The sequence below is a fragment of the Podarcis filfolensis genome (assembly GCF_964270895.1).
Source record: "Podarcis filfolensis genome assembly, chromosome: 12".
Lineage (NCBI taxonomy): Eukaryota > Metazoa > Chordata > Lepidosauria > Squamata > Lacertidae > Podarcis > Podarcis filfolensis.
Genome location: NC_139614.1, coordinates 55,479,485 through 55,499,115, shown reverse-complemented (window position 1 = coordinate 55,499,115; position 19,631 = coordinate 55,479,485). Strand labels below are relative to the sequence as shown.

Below are 19,631 nucleotides of genomic sequence, written 5' to 3'. Positions count from 1 at the left end.
AAGTGGCTGGATATTGCTCTTCTGTCTCCTGAAGTCCACCACTTAAAGTCTCCAACTTGCGCTCTTTGAAAGAGGACTGGAGAAGTCTGCCTGCATAGCTTAGCTGGTTAGAGCATGGTGCTGAAAATGCCAAGGTTGCAGGTTCGACACCCCTCTGGGACAACTGCATATTCCTGCGTTAATAGGGGGCTGGACTAGATGATCCTTAGGGTCCCGTCCAACTTTACCATTCTATGATTCTGGAGTTCCTGGAGGAGAGAGAGCTATCAATGACTACCAGTCAGATGGTCTTCTCGGTGGTGGCGCCCGCCCTGTGGAACGCCCTCCCACCAGATGTCAAGGAAAAGCCAGGTGACTTTAGAAGACATCTGAAGGCAGCCCTGTATAGAGAAGTTTTAGAATGTGGCTTTTTGGGGGGGGGTGTTATTGGCTTATTGCTTTTGGTTTGATTTTATGTAATAAATAATAAATTTTTATTTATACCCTGCCCTTCCGGGTTCAGAAGTGAATTGCGGTGGCCAACCAAAGGGCCAACCAAAGTTGTTGACCATTTTTAGGATTTTACATTTTACCCCAAAGTTGTTGAGCTTTTATAAGGATTTTACCCCAGGAAATAAACTGCCACAGGGGCTGGATTAAACCAACCAACGGGCTGGATTAGGTCTCCGAAATGGACTTTGGACATGGCCTGGGTTAAACGTTCATGGCACTTTATGAAGAGATATTGCAACAATTTGCTTGTTTCCCTGTTCTCTCCCTTTCCCATTGTTGACTGTAAGCGGGTAGGGAAAGGGATCACCCTGTTTTTTTAAAAAATATTGCCTTGGGTACACATAGTTTTGCAGCCCCAACTTGGAGGGGGTGTCTGAATTTTGCAGGGAGGGGAAAGACGGAGAGACCCTCCCTCCTGCGGATCTTTTGCACAGGTAGCCAACTTTTGGGGTGCAATATTGTCGTCTGGGCAGCCCAGGACTTCCAGACAATTATTACATTTATATACCGCCCTAATTTATCCAACGGTCACATAATTATGCAGAATGCATAACATAACAAGCAAACCCAAATTGCCAATGACCCCCGCAGGCAAACTCCTTTATTTGAAGATCTTGGAGCAGTTCACACCAGAAAAGTACAGTGGAACCTCGGGTTGTGAACGTGATCCGTGTAGGAGGCACGTTCACAACCCACAGCGCTGCACATGTGCAGGTTGCAATTTGGTGCTTCTGCGCATGCGCAAAGCACGATTTAGTGGTTCTGTGCATGCGCGAGCACCAAAACCCAAAAGTAACCCGTTTCGGTACTTCTGGGTTCGGCGCGGTGCGCAACCTGAAATCATGTAACCTGAAACGTTTGTAACCCGAGGTAAATGTAAAGGTAAAGGGACCCCTGACCGTTAGGTCCAGTCGTGGCCGACTCTGGGGTTGCTGGCTTAGGGAGATGGCATACAGCTTCCGGGTCATGTGGCCAGCAGGAGCAGCGCACGGAAACGCTGTTTACCTTCCCGCCGGAGCAGTACCTATTTATCTACTTGCACCTTGACGTGCTTTTGAAACTGCCAGGTGGCAGGAGCTGGGACCGAGCAACGGGAGCTCACCCCGTCGCGGGGATTCAAACCACCAACCTTCTGGTCGGCAAGTCCTAGGCTCTGTGGTTTAACCCACAGCGCCACCCGCGTCCCTTGTCATAACCCGAGGTTTGTTGTTTAGTCGTTTAGTCGTGTCCAACTCTTCGTGACGCACGCCTGTCTTCCACTGCCTCCCGCAGTTTGGTCAAACTCATGCTGGTAGCTTCAAGAACACTGTCCAACCATCTCATCCTCCGTCGTCCCCTTCTCCTTGTGCCCTCCATCTTTCCCAACATCAGGGTCTTTTCCAGGGAGTCTTCTCTTCTCATGAGGTGGCCAAAGTCTTGGAGCCTCAGCTTCAGGATCTGTCCTTCCAGTGAGCACTCAGGGCTGATTTCCTTCAGAATGGAGAGGTTTGATCTTCTTGCAGTCCATGGGACTCTCAAGAGTCTCCTCCAGCACCAGAATTCAAAAGCATCCATTCTTCGGCGATCAGCCTTCTTTATGGTCCAGCTCTCACTTCCATACATCACTACTGGGAAAACTATACACTACTTTAACTATACAGTGGTACCTCGGGTTACATATGCTTCAGGTAACAGACTACGCTAACCCAGAAATAGTACCTCGGGTTAAGAACTTTGCTTCAGAATGAGAACAGAAATCGTGCTCCGGCGGCACAGCAGCAGCAGAAAGCCCCATTAGAAGTGGTGCTTCAGGTTAAGAACAGTTTCAGGTTAAGAACAGACCTCCGGAATGAATTAAGTACTTAACCCGAGGTACCACTGTACGGACCTTTGTTGGCAAGGTAAAGGTAAAGGTAAACGGACCCCTGACCATTAGGTCCAGTCGTGACCGACTCTGGGGTTGCGGCACTCATCTCGCTCTATAGGCCGAGAGAGCCGGCTTTTGTCCGCAGACAGCTTCCGGGTCATGTGGCCAGCATGACTAAGCCGCTTCTGGCAAACCAGAGCAGCGCACGGAAACACCGTTTACCTTCCCGCCGGAGCGGTACCTATTTATCTACTTGCACTTTGACGTGCTTTTGAACTGCTAGGTTGGCAGGAGCAGGGACCGAGCAACGGGAGCTCACCCCGTCGCGGGGATTCGAACCGTCGACCTTCTGATCGGCAAGTCCTAGGCTCTGTGGTTTAACCCCAGCGCCACCCACGTCCCATTGTTGGCAAGGTACCACTGTACAAAACGAGAACACAAAATACATGATAAAACAAGAACAATTTAATAAACAAAGAAACAACAACAACCTTGCGAGGTAGATTGGAATATGAGAGAGAGAGGGAGAGAATGAATGCATGTAACCAGCTCAAAATCACCCTGGGGGTGAAGGACTATATGGGGGTGAAGGTGATGGACTATATGGGATTGGCAGAAATGACTGGCAGAATCCGGGACCAGGGAGAAGAGACGGTGGAAGAAGATTGGAAGAAATTTAAAGACTATCTACAGAAATATTGTAAAATTAATGAATGTTAGAATGATGTTGGATAGAAATTAAGTGGTTTCCAGCTGTAATGCTTTAAGAATATGGAAGAAGGGTATAAATAGGTAAAAAAAATAACTAAAATGGTGTTGGATTGGAAATAAGTGGTATTAGCAACGAAGTTAATAAGAATATGCAAAAATGAATTGATAATGGTTGAAAATACTGAGTTATAAAATGTTAAGTTATAGAGATAAGATAAATGAAAGAGGGTAAGGATTTGCTGATTTGATTATTTAAATGGGAATACAAGAAGGGGAGGTGAGAGGAAGTCAAAGAAACAAGCAAATGAGTTTTAAGTTATGACAAATAATTGTTTTTAATTTTTCTTATTTTTTCTGTATGTTTACTTATTTTTTTATTATGTGTTTTTGTATATTTGTCTTTGTAAAATCTTAATAAATATTTCTTTAAAAAAGAAAAAAAGAAAACAAAATCCCCCTGGGGGCTTCATGGCTGACGCTGAGTTTGACCCCTGGCTTCCCAGGCCCTAGTCAGCCACGCTAACCATTGCACCGCACTGCCCCCTCCTCTTCTCAAGGGAGGGAGGGGGGAGTGGAGAGGAAGCCCCTCCCTTTGCCCTTCACTCCCCTTCCATTAAGAAACCCGCGCCGGCCTTGCGTAACCGCCCTCCTTCCCCTTGATTGGCCGCGGGATACGGTGATTGACACTTAAACCCGAGCGGGAGAGGAAAAAGGCGGCCAGTTGCGAAACCGGGAGGCGCATCCGGGTCACGTGCACCAATGGGGGAACTCGGGGCGGCGCGGCGCTTTCTGGGAGTTGCGGTCTTCCCGGTGCCAAGGGCCGGAAGGGGCGGGGCAAAAGGGAAGGCAGGCGCGTGCGCAGCAGTCGAGCTCGGCAGAAAGCCGGTTCGGAGGCGGCAGTGACGCACGTGAGTTGCGGGGTCTCCTTCGGGGTCGGAGCGGCTGCCGAGGTGGGGGGGGGGGCTCCCCAGGGGGTTTTATTTTCGGGGAGGGGCCTGTTTAAGGAGGCCTTTATTCTGGGCAGGGGGAGCCTGCTTTAGTAATAAAAAAAAAGGTTTTAATCTGACTGACTGGGTGAAACTTTATAAAGTTTTCTTTGGCTGTTCTATAATAATAATAATAATAATTTTTATTTATGCCCCTCTCTCCCCTCTATAATAATTATAATAACAATTTTTATTTATGCCCCTCTCTCCCCTTAATAATAATAATAATAAGTTTTATTTATACCCCTCTCTCCCCTTAATAATAATAATAATAATAAGTTTTATTTATACCCCTCTCTCCCCTCTATAATAATAATAATAATAATAATAATTTATATTTATACCCCTCTCTCCCCTCTATAATAATAATAATAATAATAATAATTTATATTTATACCCCTCTCCCCCCTCAATAATAATAATAATAATAATTTTTATTTATACCCCTCTCTCCCCTCTATAATAATAATAATAATAATAATAATTTTTATTTATACCCCTCTCCCCCTCAATAATAATAATAATAATAATTTTTATTTATACCCCTCTCTCCCCTTAATAATAATAATAATAATAATAATTTTTTATTTATACCCCTCTCTCCCCAGCCAAGACCAGGCTCAGGGCGGCTAACACCAGGTATAAAAACAATGGATTGAAATACAACTTAAAAACAAAATAATAATAATAATAATATTTTATTATTTGTACCCCGCCCATCTGGCTGGGTTTCCCCAGCCACTCTGGGCGGCTTCCACAAATACCAAAAATACACTAAAATGTCACACCTTAAAAACTTCCCTGAACAGGGCTGCCTTCAGGTGTCTTCTGAGTGTCAGGCGGTTATTTATCTCTTTGACATCTGCTGGGAGGGCGTTCCACAGGGCGGGCGCCACCACTGAGAAGGCCCTCTGCCTGGTTCCCTGTAGCTTTGCTTCTCGCAATGAGGGAACCGCCAGAAGGCCCTCGGAGCTGGACCTCAGTGTCCGGGCAGAATGATGGGGGTGGAGATTAAAGTACAACATTAAAATACATGCCTTGCCTTCTCTCCCCCCCCCCCCCCCCGCAGGTGGTTTAGCTTCCATGTTTTGCTTCCCTCAAAATGACCCTACCAGGTAGGCCAGGAGGCTCAGAGAGAGGCCAAGGTCACCGTTTGAGCTTCAGGGCCAGGCAGGAGTCGAACCCGTGTCCACCCCCACCCCCCAGTCCAGCCCTTTAACCGCAACCACATGCTGGAGTTCTGGAGTCGCTGCTGAGGGAGGGTGGGAGGCCCCAGAAAGTGTTTCTGAAATTGTAGATTCCCCCCCCCCCCAATTTTTTTATTCATTTTATAACACAAATAAAACAATATAAACGGGAAAAACAAACAATACAAACAAATTCTTGTCTTGTCCTTATTTTTTCTAAACATGGTTATGTGGGCTTCCCCAAGTCCCCCCTATCTGATTTTCATTTTACTTCATCCTTAGCAGTTTACATATATCGTAATTTCTAACCATTTTTTAAAATCACACTTAGTTTAACCATAAATATCTTCACATTTTATCACTTGCAAATAATACTGTTTTAAAATACACTATCTTCCACTTCTAACCCTACAGCCTATATCCACTTCCAAAGCTATTCTAAGATTTAAATATTAACTGGAATTGTAGGTTTTTGGGGGGCTGGAGTCGATAGCCACTCATTGTGGAACTGCGCTTTGTAAAGTCCCATTTATCCTTTCCCCCCTCTGGACCTTTCCTAAATGCCGGACAGCCAGTGATACAATTGTGACTTCAAGATAATTCAGGCAAAAAAAATCCCATTTTAACGAGGCCCTTTGCTTTTAACAAGCCATGTCCTTTTAGAGCGGGTGGAATGTTGTAATGTGTGGCAAAATGGGCGACTAATGCTTTCAATTAATACTAATAATTTTATAGTCTTCAATAAGCAATAGCTTTGGTGTCTGGAAATTCTTTCTGGCATCTTATTTCGGAAACCACTCATTGTTTCCTCTTACAGGAGGTTGAATGAAGAACTAGCCTGGGGAGTAATCTCCCCACCACCAGCCACAGATTCTCATTTGAGGGATACTTTAAAGGGTAGATTCTTAAGGATCTTGTCTGAGACAAGAAAATAAAGGACTCTTTCCTTAAAATGACTCTCATTCTCAGTAGAAAGGAAGGAATTGGGAAAAGGAGTTAAGTGAAGTGCTGGAGGAGGAAATGGGAGTGACTGAAGTTGCTAAAGTCACTGCTACTGTAAAATGAGCCTAGGCACGTGGTTTTGGGAGTAGCTGGCAAGTTGCAGAGCGGAGACTTGGAGTTTGTATAGCCAGGAAAGCCGGCATTTCTGTGGTGATGCAATTGGAGGCACTCACATCCGGAAGGAACATGCAGTGAAGTTCTGATGCAACTGGAACAAAGATTATGGGGGCAGGTGACGCAAACAGGATGGACTGCTGAAACAGCTGAAGGCCATGGGAACTTTGTGTCCTCAGAAGAAGTAGTGGGGGAAACCCTGTATGTAGCAACAAAAGCTTATATAAAGTTGGTGTGAGATGGAGTCAGGATGCGGGTGGCGCTGTGGGTTAAACCACAGAGCCTAGGACTTGCCAATCAGAAGGTCGGTGGTTCGAATCCCCGCGACGGGGTGAGCTCCCGTTGCTCGGTCCCTGCTCCTGCCAACCTAGCAGTTCGAAAGCATGTCAAAGTGCAAGTAGATCAATAGGTACCGCTCTGGCGGGAAGGTAAACGGCGTTTACGTGTGCTGCTCTGGTTCTCCAGAAGCGGCTTAGTCATGACCCGGAAGCTGTACGCCGGCTCCCTCAGCAAATAAAGCGAGATGAGCACCACAACCCCAGAGTTGGTCACGACTGGACCTAATGGTCAGGGGTACCCTTTACCCTAAGATGGGGTCGGCAAAGTTTTTGTGGCTTGGGCCGGTTCACGGTCCTACAGACACCTAGGTTTCCTTCGCGGAGGAGGTGTGCACAGCTTCCCATTGGCTGCAGGAACTTCCTGCTGCCAATGGGAAGCTGGCCAGTGTCGCGGCAGGCGGTCCCCGCTCTGCTCCACGCCGGTTTAGCGCGGCACACGGGAGCCAACCGAGTGGGCGGCAGGGGTCTATGGGCCAGTTAAACGACCCCCATGGGCTCCTTGTGGCCCATGGGCTTTAGGTTGCCAACCCCTGGTGTAAGACTTCTGGTAAGAGAGACTTTCTCTCTGAATGAAACCTGGTGGTGTGACTGACTGATATCCCCCAAAGGCAGACTCCCTCTTAAGGAGTGAATCTCTAACCTGCCTTTGTAACTCTGGTGTTCCTGCATCAATGAACCGAGTCCTTGGAGGTCAAATAATTCTGCTGTCTCTGTTGGGAGCGACTGATTGCTCCAGGGGCAAAAAGGGCAGCGGATATTTCTTGCTTCCCTCCCCCCAGCCCTGCAGATTGTGGGGGTCAAGCTCAGAGCAGAATGTTCTGCAGAAACACAGTAGGCAGCTATAAACGCAGATACTTCTGAATATATTCAAGGGCAAGCAGTGGGAGCTATGCAAGCTTTCTCGGTAAGAGAGGACAGACTGAGATAAGGTGGCCTGGTATGCGATAAGGTAGCCATTTCTTTAAAACAGTAACAGATTTGGGTCTTCCATGATAACCAGGGAAGGGTCTGGAAGAATCAGGCAGCTAGAAGTATGGATCCAGTGTTGTGTGACCAGATACAGAAGGGGGATAGGCTCTGCAAGTACCTACCTTCCAAACTTCCCCCCATAGTCCAGGGATATAACTCACCCAGTGTATTGGGAGAGGAGTGGTTAAATCAGGCATAGGCAAACTCGGCCCTCCAGCTGTTTTGGGACTACAACTCCCATCATCCCTAGCTAACAGGACCAGTGGTCAGGGATGATGGGAGTTGTAGTCCCAAAACAGCTGGCAGGCCGAGTTTGCCTATGCCTGGGTTAAATTAATCTTCCCTTTAAATAATAATAAATAATAATAATAATTTTTTATTTATACCCTGGCCTTCCCGGTTCAAAAAACCTGGCTCCGGGTGGCTAACAATAAATTTAAAACACCCAATTGTAGAAGCAGCATAAAAACACACTATAAAGACATGAACAACAATAAAATTCAGAAATCAATTTAGGGGAAATCCATCTAATAAGCATTAGATAATCCCCAGGGCTAGCTGGCTAAATTGGTCCTACATGGGCCAGTGAGGAGGCCAGGGGAGAATTAGCTGTGGGGTCTCAGAGCAGGTAATCTTCATAAAAGGGGAGAGGGAGGGAAGAGAAGGGAAATAAAAGATCAGGCTGAATTCAGATTAAAGGCCAGTGGGTCTGGGGAACTGAAGACCTGGATAAGGCCCTCCAGGCCACTCCCATCTGGCCCTCAGCTCTCCTGGTGCCATAGCGTGTAGCTTAGTTGGTAGGGCATAAGTCTATTAATCTTAGGATCATAGGTTTGAACCTATGTTGGGCAAGAGATTCTTGCATTGCAGGTGGCTGGACTAGATGACCCTCGTGGGTCCTTCCAAGTCTACGATTCTGTGGCCAACTTCAGTGCTTTTGCCTTGTCTTTAAACTATAACCTTTGCTGGATGGTTAGTATTGATAGCTTAGCCTGTGAGATCACCTTACCACATACATACGTGCTGCCTTGACTGCTTCGATCTGCGAGATTGGCACTGTTAATAGGTGTCACATAATCCTTGTTTAATTCGTAAGAAAAGGATCATTTAGTATGGCAGCACCTATGCTTTGAAACTCCTTGCCTGTTGGCCAGGTGCCTTTACTGTATTATTTGTATACACCATTTTGTTTGGACAAACTTAGATTTGTAGAACACTGATGAGTGTTTTTTTTTTGCTTATGGCCGATTCTACTGTTTTAAAAATGTTTTGAATTGTTGTCTTTATAAAAAATAATAATATTGTTTTACTCCTCTTGTAAACCACTTGATGGTGGTTGTTGTTTCACTATTAAGCTGGACATGTTGTTAAATGATAAAGTAAATAAAATATTTCTATTCTTGCATATACAGTCAAACCTCGGTTGTCAGATGTAATCCGTTCTGGAAGCCCATTCGGCTTCCGAAATGTTCGACAACCGAGGTGCGGCTTCTGATTGGTTGCAGTAACTTCGGATGTTCGGCTTCCAAAAAACATTCGAAAACCGGAACACTTACTTCTGGGTTTCTGCCGTTTGGGAGCCAAAACGTTCCAAAACGGAGGCGTTCAGGAGCTGAGGTTTGACTGTATATCTGATATTTGAACGACAGTGTTACGTGTTTATATGTAATTTATTATAGCAAATTCAAAAGTCAATATCCTCTTAAAGGAAAAATCTGGACTTTTGAGTTAGGGCATGAATCTGTTGTTATTGTTGTTGTTTTTAAATGTGTGTTCACTTCTCTCCTTGAAGTTATCATGGCATCCAATTCAGAAAGTCCACTCCCTACCTATGAAACAGACGACAGCCAAACCTCAAAACTAATAAGAAAATCCCGGGAGTCTCCGTTTGTCCCAATTGGTAAGCCCCTCTGACACTTGCAATTACCTTTTTTTTTTTTTTTTTTTTTTGAGATACACACTTGCCCTCTTAGTGTTTTGGTTGGAAATATAGGAGGTATATTCCTAAATGTCTACCCAGCGCGTTACTTCCGGGTTTCGCCGCTTGCGCATGTGCAGACGCTCAAAATGACGTCACGTGCATGCGCAGAAGCGCCGAAACGTGATGCGCAGACGTGCGGACACGGGTTACATTTGCTTCTAGATTTGAACAGGGCTCCGGAACGGATCCCGTTCGCATCTAGAGGTACCACTGTGCTATGCTGTCTCGTGATGCTGCATTTTGAAGCCCATATATTGGGACTTCAGAGCGTGTCGTGGGGTTGTTTGAAAGCCCTTTTGCAAAGTGCCGCACTGCTTTTAAAGCTCCAGAAACAGGTTTCTCTATGGTAGGAGGAAGTGGTTTCAGTTGAAATGGCTCCTAAAATAAACACACACCCTCCATTTTAACAACAGTTTTATGCTCCCATGTGCCTCTTGGCCTAGCCAAGGAACAATCGAGAGCTCACTATAAGCTCCTGATCATTCCTTTAAGGGCACGTCAGTTCTTGCCCCACACCTAATGTGAAGCCTTCCAGGAAGGGGGAGTCACATGGGACATCAAATGTGGGGTTGCCATGCTTTGGGTCAGTAAATAAGCTTTATTGTACTAGCCAAAGGCCACGGGAAAACCATCCAAACACTATCAGTATCTATATAACTATATAACTGTATATAAAAAACAGCCACTGCCTGAACCATGAAAATCATAAAATGCAGGTGCACGCATAGATTGTGGACTCCACACGGCATACAATATTTCCCTGTTTAGACCTCTGAATCTCCCTTGCAGCTTACTGCAATTTTGTCCAGGTTCTTCTTCCTGATCTTACTTGCCACCAGCACAAAGTGGGCCACATTGTAAGTCACTGGAGCATTAGCGTCACTGATCACCCAGAGAACCCTCTCCACCGGGGAGAGACACCTTTCCTGGACAAGCAAGTGATTTGAAAAACATCTCCTAGGTTCTGTATATAGTGGGCATTGTGATAAAGATACTTTGGGGAAATGGCCTAATGAGCCAAGATTGGCCTGTAGCTCTGAGACTCCACACGCCTTGTGCTACATAATAAGCTGCTTTTGAAACTGAAAGACATTTTAAAAACAGTTTGTGACGCTGTATAGAGGAGTGGTGTAAAGAGATGTTCAGTGCAGACATCTTCCATGAACCTGAGCAGCTTTTGGGATCCCAAGCACTACTAGTTGTCGTCAACCCCAGCCACTTTAATCAAGAGTTCTGTTGAGGGTGTTGCAGTGGCCGGCTGCACTGGCATACAGGAAATATAGAATTTATAAGGCACTTCTAACTCTTTCTTCCCCTTTTCTCCAGGAATTTCAGGTTTTGCAGCCGTGGTAGCCTATGGGCTGTACAAGCTGAAGCACAGAGGGGACACCAAAATGTCCGTTCATCTGATTCATATGCGTGTGGCAGCACAGGGCTTCGTTGTGGGGGCCATGACCTGCGGTACGTACCAAAACCGGAAAGTATTATGTCTTGTTCAGATACACGGCAAGTCGTCTTTCCCTGCAAACCTTTCAGTTTGCCAACGTTCCTGAGAGAGGGTGTCTTGATTTGGGCCGGTCCTGGCTTGGGCACTCTGTTTTCTGTGATCCTAAAGGAAGCCACAAGAGCCCTGGTAATCAGGTGGCGGATATATCAGGGTCACTGATCAGGGTCACTGGAGGACATTAAACGTGAACCTGTATGAAGTTTGGTATGCTTATGTCTGGGAATTAATTTTGATGGAAAAGTTAACAGAAGGGGTAAGTGAAAGAAAACAACGTGAGAAACTACGTAACTTTTATATAACGTGGTCCTCCTTTATTACATATGAATCAAAGAAAGAACATGCATTTAAACCACCTAAGACACGTGGGAGCATGTGGAATGCTATTTTTTTAAACCAGCAACTGTAGAAATAATTTTTTATTTGACTATATTACTAATGTAATTACCTGGATGTTGTTTGGGGGCGGGGTTAGGAGTAAACTGTGTTTGATTGCTTGTATTTAATTATATGGGACGCGGGTGGCGCTGTGGGTTAAACCACAGAGCCTAGGACTTGCCGATCAGAAGGTCGGCGATTCGAATCCCCGCGACGGGGTGAGCTCCCGTTGCTCGGTCCCTGCTCCTGCCAACCTAGCAGTTCGAAAGCACGTCAAAGTGCAAGTAGATAAATAGGTACCGCTCCGGCGGGAAGGTAAACGTCATTTTCGTGCGCTGCTCTGGTTAACCAGAAGCGGCTTAGTCATGCTGGCCACATGACCCGGAAGCTGTATGCCGGCTCCCTCAGCCAATAAAGCGAGATGAGCGCCGCAACCCCAGAGTCGGTCACGACTGGACCTAATGGTCAGGGGTCCCTTTACCTATTTGATTATATGTTGTTCTTATATTCAACTAATAAAATATTCCAAAAGACAAAAAGAAAGAAAAAAGGATTTCCAGCAAAAAGAAAGATAGCTTTGAGCTTGTTTTCTTCTGCTGAGGAGGGTAGGACGTGAATCGAAGGCTTCAAGTTACAAAAAAAGGAGATCTAGACTAAACATCAGGAAAAACTTTCTGAGAGTAACAGCTGATTGACAGTGGAACAGTCTCCCTCTGGAGATTGTGGACTCTCCTTCCTTGGAGGTTTTAAAGCAGAGGTTGGGTGGTCATCTGCCATGGTTGCTTTAGCTGAGATTCCTGCATCAGGCTCCCTTCGAACTCTATGATTCTATGAACTCCTAACCCTCTTTTTCTTCTCCCAGGTGTCCTTTATTCCATGTATCAAGAATACTGGGCCAAGCCCAAGCCCAAGCCCTAGGAAGTCATCAGTTGAAACCTGTGTGTGCTGGTGTTCTTATGTACTCTCTAGCGATAGACCTCACATGGAAATGGCTCTGCAGTGATAACAAGCACAAGGGAGTGGCTCTGTAACTCTGTCCACGTCACGCGCGGTGTTAACCTCTACGCTGCCAGTGTTGCTCTACATTAAGTTGTCAGTGACTTCAAACCTGTTCTTCTCTCTGGCTTAAGTGACACCATCAACTGATACTTTTTCAAAAAAATAGCATCCAACCCTTTTTCACTATGCATCCCTGGCACTTAGGCACTCTGCAGCTTAGAGGTCCAGAATTTCCTCTTCAGAAACTGTTCCTTTACTTTGCGAAATAATCAAGCGAGAAAATGTTGGTAGAGGTGTGCCAGTGTTTAGCAGAACACAAAATCTAACTCTCTCTCACTGAATTCTTTAAACTCCCTTGGAACAAATGTTGTGGACAAGCAACTCTTACCATAGATTAAATTATTTGCTGCCTTTTATTTATTACACAATATTAAATTCTAAAACGCACTTGTTTTCACCGGAGGGCATTGTAGTTTCTTGAATTCTTTTTTAAAAATAATAATAATAATTGCACACTTTGTATTGCATATATTTTAAAGAGGCTTGTTTGCACAGGGTGGGGGCCCAATATAGAAAACCTTTGTAGTGAAATTACGGGGCCAAATCAAAAACAGACCATGGTTCTCAACATTTGATGGAAAACATGGAATGCTGAGACCTTGGTAGTGAAACAAGATCTCCTGGGCAGGGGATTCATACATTTGGTTATGCCCGCCCCCAGTAGCTAGCCAAAATGATGTTGTTGCCACCAGCTGATCCTCCCCCTGAGCAGGTGAGGTCTTGATTTCCACATCACCCCAAACCTCAGTGTTGAAGCCAATCCCCTGTCTTCCTCGCCAGCTCAAAGCTGTAGGAGAAGACAACGTCAAGAATACTCACCATGCAGAACCTTGAACTGGCTCATTCAGTGGTTCAGCATGAAGTTGGGGAGATTGCTTGCCCTTCAAGAAGTTTGCTTTTTTAAAAATGTATTTGTTAGCGGCCAGGTGATGCTGATTATACCCCCCCCAAAAAAAAATTCACTAAACACTCTGTTGTCATCCTGTTGCTCACAACTAATTAATGGGACTTAACAGCTGTGGCTGAAATGGAATTTCCGGCCTGTAAAATTCTGTTTTCTGCCTGCATTCCTTGATTATATCATAATGTTCTGAGTGATGTTGAATAATGGACTGTAAATCTAATTCAGTGACTCTGGTTTTATTAAATATATGTACATGAGAACAATTGTACTCTCCCACAAACCACATCTGTGTAGTCTGTTATTTTGTCTTTTGTGTTGTTCTGTGGCATACTTGCCTGCCCTTGTGAGCGGAAGTAGAAAAGAAAATAGGCAGATCTGTGGGGGCCCAGAGTTATGGAATGCATGAGAGGCATCAAACTCTAGCTAGAACACGAGGGTAGGTTTTGATAAAGCAGGAGGTCTGTTTACTTTATTAAAACATGCGCATCAAGGATTCCTGAGCCGGACAGCAACAAAACAATGACACAAAACCTCAATCTTGAGTTTTCCTCTTGAAATGCATTTCCTGTAGTTGGTGTTGGCATAGATTAACTAAGGTTGATTGGCATTAGTATTAATTGTAAAGCACATACTGAAAAAGGCAGATTAACGTCCCCCAAATGTTTGGAACTTTGCTTACATGAAGGGATCAAGGGTTCGTCTCAGTCACCCCACAAGTGGGGCAGGTAAGTCCCTGCCAAACCGTCATGTTTAGTGCTATAGATGCTAGATCTGGGGAGAACCTATAGGACCAATTTTCTATTGTTATTCCATCCCACCTTTTCCTCCAAGGAGCTCAACAGGGAGGCCGACTTGGGCCCCACACTGTGAGTGTCCAGTGATGGGTTCCGTAACATGTCACTGTCAGGAGTTCAGCCTATGCTCGAGTAGGACCCTGGCAGAGACACATGCCCAACTGGCATGCTCCTTCTATCCTGGTCGATCATTTGGGAGCTTCATAAGCTTTCTTCAGCCCGAACATCACAGTGACCGATGCCAACCGACACCGGCACACTTAGCGATCTGCAGAGTTAGCGCATCATGCGTAACAGACCTCAGCAACTCAGCATTTTGGCTAATCTACTTTATTTACATATAAACACACACAGAGCACTGCAACATGGCTCCCTCCCTCTCTAGCATCGGACAGCAAAGAGAAAAAGAACAAAGTATAATAGTCCCACTTCATGGAACTCAGTAACACAAACATCCTGTCTCCGTCACTTCCTACTCTGTGGAGATACACCGTCGTGTGAAAGACAACAATTCCATGACTGCCATCATGGAGCAGGAATTCTAACAGTCACAACGTCGTCACGTCATGACAGTGTGGTGCATGCTCTGTGGCAGTGACTAGACGGGGTCCCGCACCTCCAGTGTGGGGCCTTGCGGCAGAGACACAGGCCGCAGCACAGTCAACGCTGTGGTGCCAGAGGTAAGGTGGCAGATACAGACATTTTGTAAACCTCCTTAGAGGTGGGACACTGGTTTCCGGCATGGGGGTGGGGGTGGGGAGGAGAAGAGAGTCAGAGTGGGTGAGCAGGATGGCAGTGAGAAGGGGCTGTGACTGCTGCTCTTGCAGCAGGCAAGGCCAGAGGCAGGGCACCCAGCGCAAAAAAATTGTGGGATTCAAGGCGCCAGGGAGTTGGCGCCTATGGAGCTCAAGATGGGTACATTCCTCTTCCTTGCCATTTTACCCTCACAACTGTCAGGAGTTCAGCCTACACTCGAGTAGGACCCTGGACAGACACATGCCTCACTGGCATGTTCTCTCCTTCCTGGTCGATCGATCGGGAGCTTCAAAAGCTTTCTTCAGCCTGAACATCACAGTGACCGATGCCAACCGACACCGGCACACTTAGGGATCTGCAGAGTTAGCGCATCATGCGTAACAGACCTCAGCAACTCAGCATTTTGGCTAATCTACTTTATTTACATATAAACACACACGGAGCACTGCAACATGGCTCCCTCCCTCTCTCTCGCAAACAGAAAAAACAAAGGACAACAGTCCCACTTCACGGAACACAGTAACACAAAATCCTGTCTCCGTCACTTCCCACTCTGTGGAGTCAAAACATGTTGTTTAGCTGTTTAGTCATGTCCGCCTCTTTGTGACCCCCTGGACCAGAGCACGCCAGGAACTCCTGTCTTCCACTGCCTCCCACAGTTTGGTCAAACTCATGCTGGTAGCTTCGAGAACACTGTCCAACCATCTCGTCCTCTGTTGTCCCCTTCTCCTTGTGCCCTCCATCTTTCCCAACATCAGGGTCTTCTCCAGGGAGTCTTCTCTTCTCATGAGGTGGCCAAAGTATTGGAGTCTCAGCTTCAGGATCTGTCCTTCCAGTGAGCACTCAGGGCTGATTTCCTTCAGAATGGAGAGGTCTGATCTTCTTGCAGTCCATGGGACTCTCAAGAGTCTCCTCCAGCACCATAATTCAACATATACCGTCATGGGAAAGACAACAATCCCATGACTGCAATCATAGATCAGGAATTCTAACAACGACAACCTTGTGAGGTAGGCTAGGCAGAGGGTGAGTACCTGGCCTGAGGTCACCATCTGAACTTCATGGCTGAGTGGGGATTCAAACCCTAGTCTCCTGGGTCCTACTCGTAAGTATTCTTGACTACTACATCACTCTCTGCAACATAAGGGCTGAGAGAGCTGTGTCTCTACCTGTTCTCTCCATAGATAGATAATACTTTATTCGGCTATAAGCCCACAAAGTAAAACCAATAAATAAATAAAATAGCATTTTACATTCTAAAATATCAACTAAAATATTTCAACGCATAATCTCCTTCACATTACATACAATCTCTAGATGTACCATATTGTGGCCTTGAATATAAAGATGGCGGATAGAGTTTACTAGATTTTTAATAGTCATGCAGCATTCCATGAAGTCTTTTATATGAAAGAACTGAATTCAGGAATCTGGCAACCTGTAATGTTCTATAAGAGTCAATATCCTGGAGTAGATAGGCTAGATGTAATTCAGGTGGTTTAGCAACAGTTTCCAAAATGATTGAACTCAGAATCCTTGATTGGGGAACAATATATAAAGGACAATTAAACAAGATATGATAAAGGGATTCTATTGATTTGTTGTCACATGCGCATAAAACAGAGGTTTTACCGTTAGAAAATCTATTGCTCAGCACATTTGAGGGGAACACATTAAATCTGTCTCTAAGAAAAGCGAATCTATGCGACGCAACCGATAAGGTAGACAGATATCGAGGTATCTGGGACATAAATGTAATGCCCTGATTTATCGGGGAACATGTACCTCCACCTGTAGTAAGATTTTGTTGCAAATCAACCTCCTCCAATCTTTGTTTGATGACCTTTTTTGCTGTAATTAGATCTAAATTTAGTATATCGGAAGGAGAGATTCCATAAGACAACAGTTTGGAATGGATTTTTGTTGCCCATGGGCTGGTAAATTCATCTCTCCAAAGGCACTGAATAAGATGGTAATTGGGCAATTTATGCCAAAGGGACAGCCAGTAATTAAAGGCATGTCTCCACATCAGGATCTCTAAGGAGGGGGTCTTAAGTTCTAACTGTTCTCTCCATGTTATGTATAATTTTATAAATTTATTTAATGTTTCCTCTTACTTGCCTTTTCTCCAAACTAATAAGCCCCAAAGCAACCTTTTTTTCCAGGGGAGTCGCTCCATTCCCTTGGTTATTTTGGTGGCTTTTTTCTTAACTTTCACTGACAGAGCAACATCTGTTTTGAGGTGATAAAACCAGAACTGTATGCAGACAACTAATAGTGATAACAGAGGTTGTTGTTCCCCCCCCCCCAGTCAGCGGTGTATACATTTTATGAAATAAAAGTAGGTATTTGCAAACAGCTTCAACCGTAGTACTTCAATTAATCCTCCATTTTCATGCATACATACATTTGTATACTGCCTTTCCACAGCTGAAGCCATGCTCCAGGCAACTTACGACAGGGAGAAAACCTAACTGCAACATAACAAAAGTAGTTATAAACAGGAAATAAAATATTGAAACACAACCAAACAGAGCAATTTCTACATAAATCACAAGTTCTAAAATAAAGGTACGAAAAAGGGTTTTTTTGTTGTTAATGTTTTTATTATGTACTTCTTGATTTTATGCTGTGAACTGCCCTCAGATCCATGAATGAAGGGCAGTACCCAAATTTAATAATTAATAATATAAAAACAGCAACAATGCCCCCCCAACATCCTAGCCTCAGTTTTTCCTCCTGTGCAAAGGCTCCCCCCACCCTTAAAACCCTCCTTCAGTATGGCCTGTCATTTTAGGGGGGGAAACTTAATTTTGCAAATTCCTTCAGTGAGGGGTCTTAAAAATAAGTTTTGGGGTGTGAGGAATGCAAATATGCCATTGGACAACAACTGAAGACTTCACCTGAAAATGTCAGGTAATGCTAAATAATAATAATGATGATGGGTAATAACAGAAACTATCACTAATATAGCCGCAACTAACTGGCAACTTTTTATTTATTTTTTATAATCTTTTTTTATTAGATTTCCATTTTATAGTAATTAAACACATCCTTATTGTCCCCTTTACTTCGTTTCCTCGTACGACTTCCCTGTCGACTTCCCTCCCTCCCGCCTCATGGTTTTCAAAGTTAATTTTTTATATCATAGCATTTATACGTTTTCCATTTGACGTTTCACTCATTCAGAATATCTCAACTTTTAAATAAATATTAAAAGGTAGCAACAATTATCATTTTGAAACGCGTGATCTCCAGTCTTTTTGGAATGCGTTGGTACTTGGCAATTGATTTTTTAAAAAGTATTTCTGTGCCATTTTACACACATTTTGCTTCCCAAGCAAAACTAAATTGTGTTATCTCTTTAGAATCCCCGAGTAACGTTCCACTTTTTGGCACCCCTCGTTTTTGTTTTTGTTTTATTTAGAATTTCGAGGTTTTTTATTCAGAATTTCGACGCTGAAGGGTTAAACTGCGCGCCGCTGGGCCATCGCATCCTTTCTCCCTGAGCGAAGCCCGGAGGATGCTGCCATGGCAACGGTTGCCGAGGCAACCGCGTCCCGCTCTGGGACTCCGAGGGCGGGCTTGCGGCCTAGTCCGGCCCTGCCGCCTTCCAGGCCCGGGACTCGCGTAGCCTTCCTCTGCCCCCAGGAAGGGGGTTGCGTGGGGAGACCCGGCCTAGGCCCCGAGAGAGGTGAGGACTGGCCGGGGTGTGTGGGGGGAAATTGCCCGGGGAGCCTGGCAGCCTCCTAGCGACGGTAGACTCCTGCCTCGCAAGGGGGTGGACTAGATGACTTTGGGTGCCCCTCCAATTTACAAATGCATGATACTAATAAAGGGGGAAGGAGAGAAAAAGAGAGAGAGAGAGAGAGAGAGAGAGAGATGCTCTTCTGCCCCACCCAACAAATGTCTATGACACCCCCCTCCAAAAAATAAAAAATTTAAAAAGGCATAAAGCATAGCTGTCAACGTTTCCCTTTTTTAAAAAAAGGAAATTCCCTTATTCCCAATAGGATTCCTCGCAAGAAAAGGGAAAAGTTGACAGCTATGCCATAAAGGGACACAAATATTAATATTTTAATGCTTCAATATTTTAATGTTGTGTTTTAATCTTGTTTTTAAGTTGTATTCATTCAACTTGTTTTTATTATTGCTTGTTAGCCGCCCTGAGCCCGGCCTTGGCTGGGGAGGGCGGGGTATAAATAAAAATTATTATTATTATTATTATTAAATCTCTCTGAACTTCTGAATGGGAACTTGATTTTAAAGGAGGAGAAGCAGCTCAGTGACACGTTTTATACTGTATTTTATGCTGTTTTTTGTTGCACCAGTTAAGTGTTTTCAATTTGCTATTAGCAGCCCTGAGCCCGGTTTTCTGAAGCCGGAAGGGCGCGGTAGAAATAAAAAATTATTTAGTTATTTAATATATACGTGGCTTGATTTTATTTCATATGCCTCCAAAAAGGGGGGGGGAGGGCATGCATATAAACTGCCCCAAAACTTACAGATTGATACACTTTTACATGCGATTTAAAGTGGCCTTCGCTTTATCTGCGTGTGTCGATGGACTGTGTTTAAATTTTGTAAGGGTGGGATGGGGGGCGGGGACT

General features: G+C 44.8%; 2 protein-coding genes and 1 long non-coding RNA gene across 8 annotated transcripts in view; 2 read left to right on the top strand and 1 right to left on the bottom strand.

The window, feature by feature from the left end:
- The first annotated feature begins 3,871 nt into the window (after positions 1–3,871).
- LOC310746245 (HIG1 domain family member 1A, mitochondrial-like) lies at positions 3,872–13,751 on the top strand. Of its 3 annotated transcripts, XM_083580103.1 has the most exons (5): positions 3,911–3,957; positions 4,644–4,674; positions 9,438–9,545; positions 10,953–11,087; positions 12,371–13,751. In XM_083580103.1, exons 3-5 carry the CDS (start codon positions 9,443–9,445, stop codon positions 12,424–12,426), a joined length of 294 nt encoding a protein of 97 aa, XP_083436229.1. In that variant the 5' UTR covers positions 3,911–3,957; positions 4,644–4,674; positions 9,438–9,442; the 3' UTR covers positions 12,427–13,751. The 3 variants fall into 3 exon arrangements, with proteins under 3 accessions (XP_083436228.1, XP_083436227.1, XP_083436229.1); XM_083580102.1 differs by lacking the exon at positions 4,644–4,674 and having other exon boundaries at positions 3,872–3,957; XM_083580101.1 differs by lacking the exon at positions 4,644–4,674 and having other exon boundaries at positions 3,893–3,999.
- LOC310746385 lies at positions 12,665–14,491 on the bottom strand. The gene is made up of 2 exons (XR_014540694.1): positions 14,335–14,491; positions 12,665–14,253 (listed from the first exon to the last, which is right to left on the bottom strand). It is a non-coding gene; the product is annotated as an uncharacterized lncRNA (long non-coding RNA).
- A 4,068-nt stretch (positions 14,492–18,559) lies between these two features.
- Positions 18,560–19,631, top strand: part of CCDC13 (coiled-coil domain containing 13) — a 33,168-nt gene continuing 32,096 nt past the window's right edge. For 3 of the 4 annotated variants that reach the window (XR_014540473.1, XM_083579589.1, XM_083579587.1), the window contains exon 1: positions 18,560–18,715. The gene's annotated coding sequence lies outside the window, so the exon portion shown is untranslated. The remainder of the gene's footprint in view (positions 18,716–19,631) is intronic. The other variant, XM_083579588.1, reaches the window with a different exon arrangement.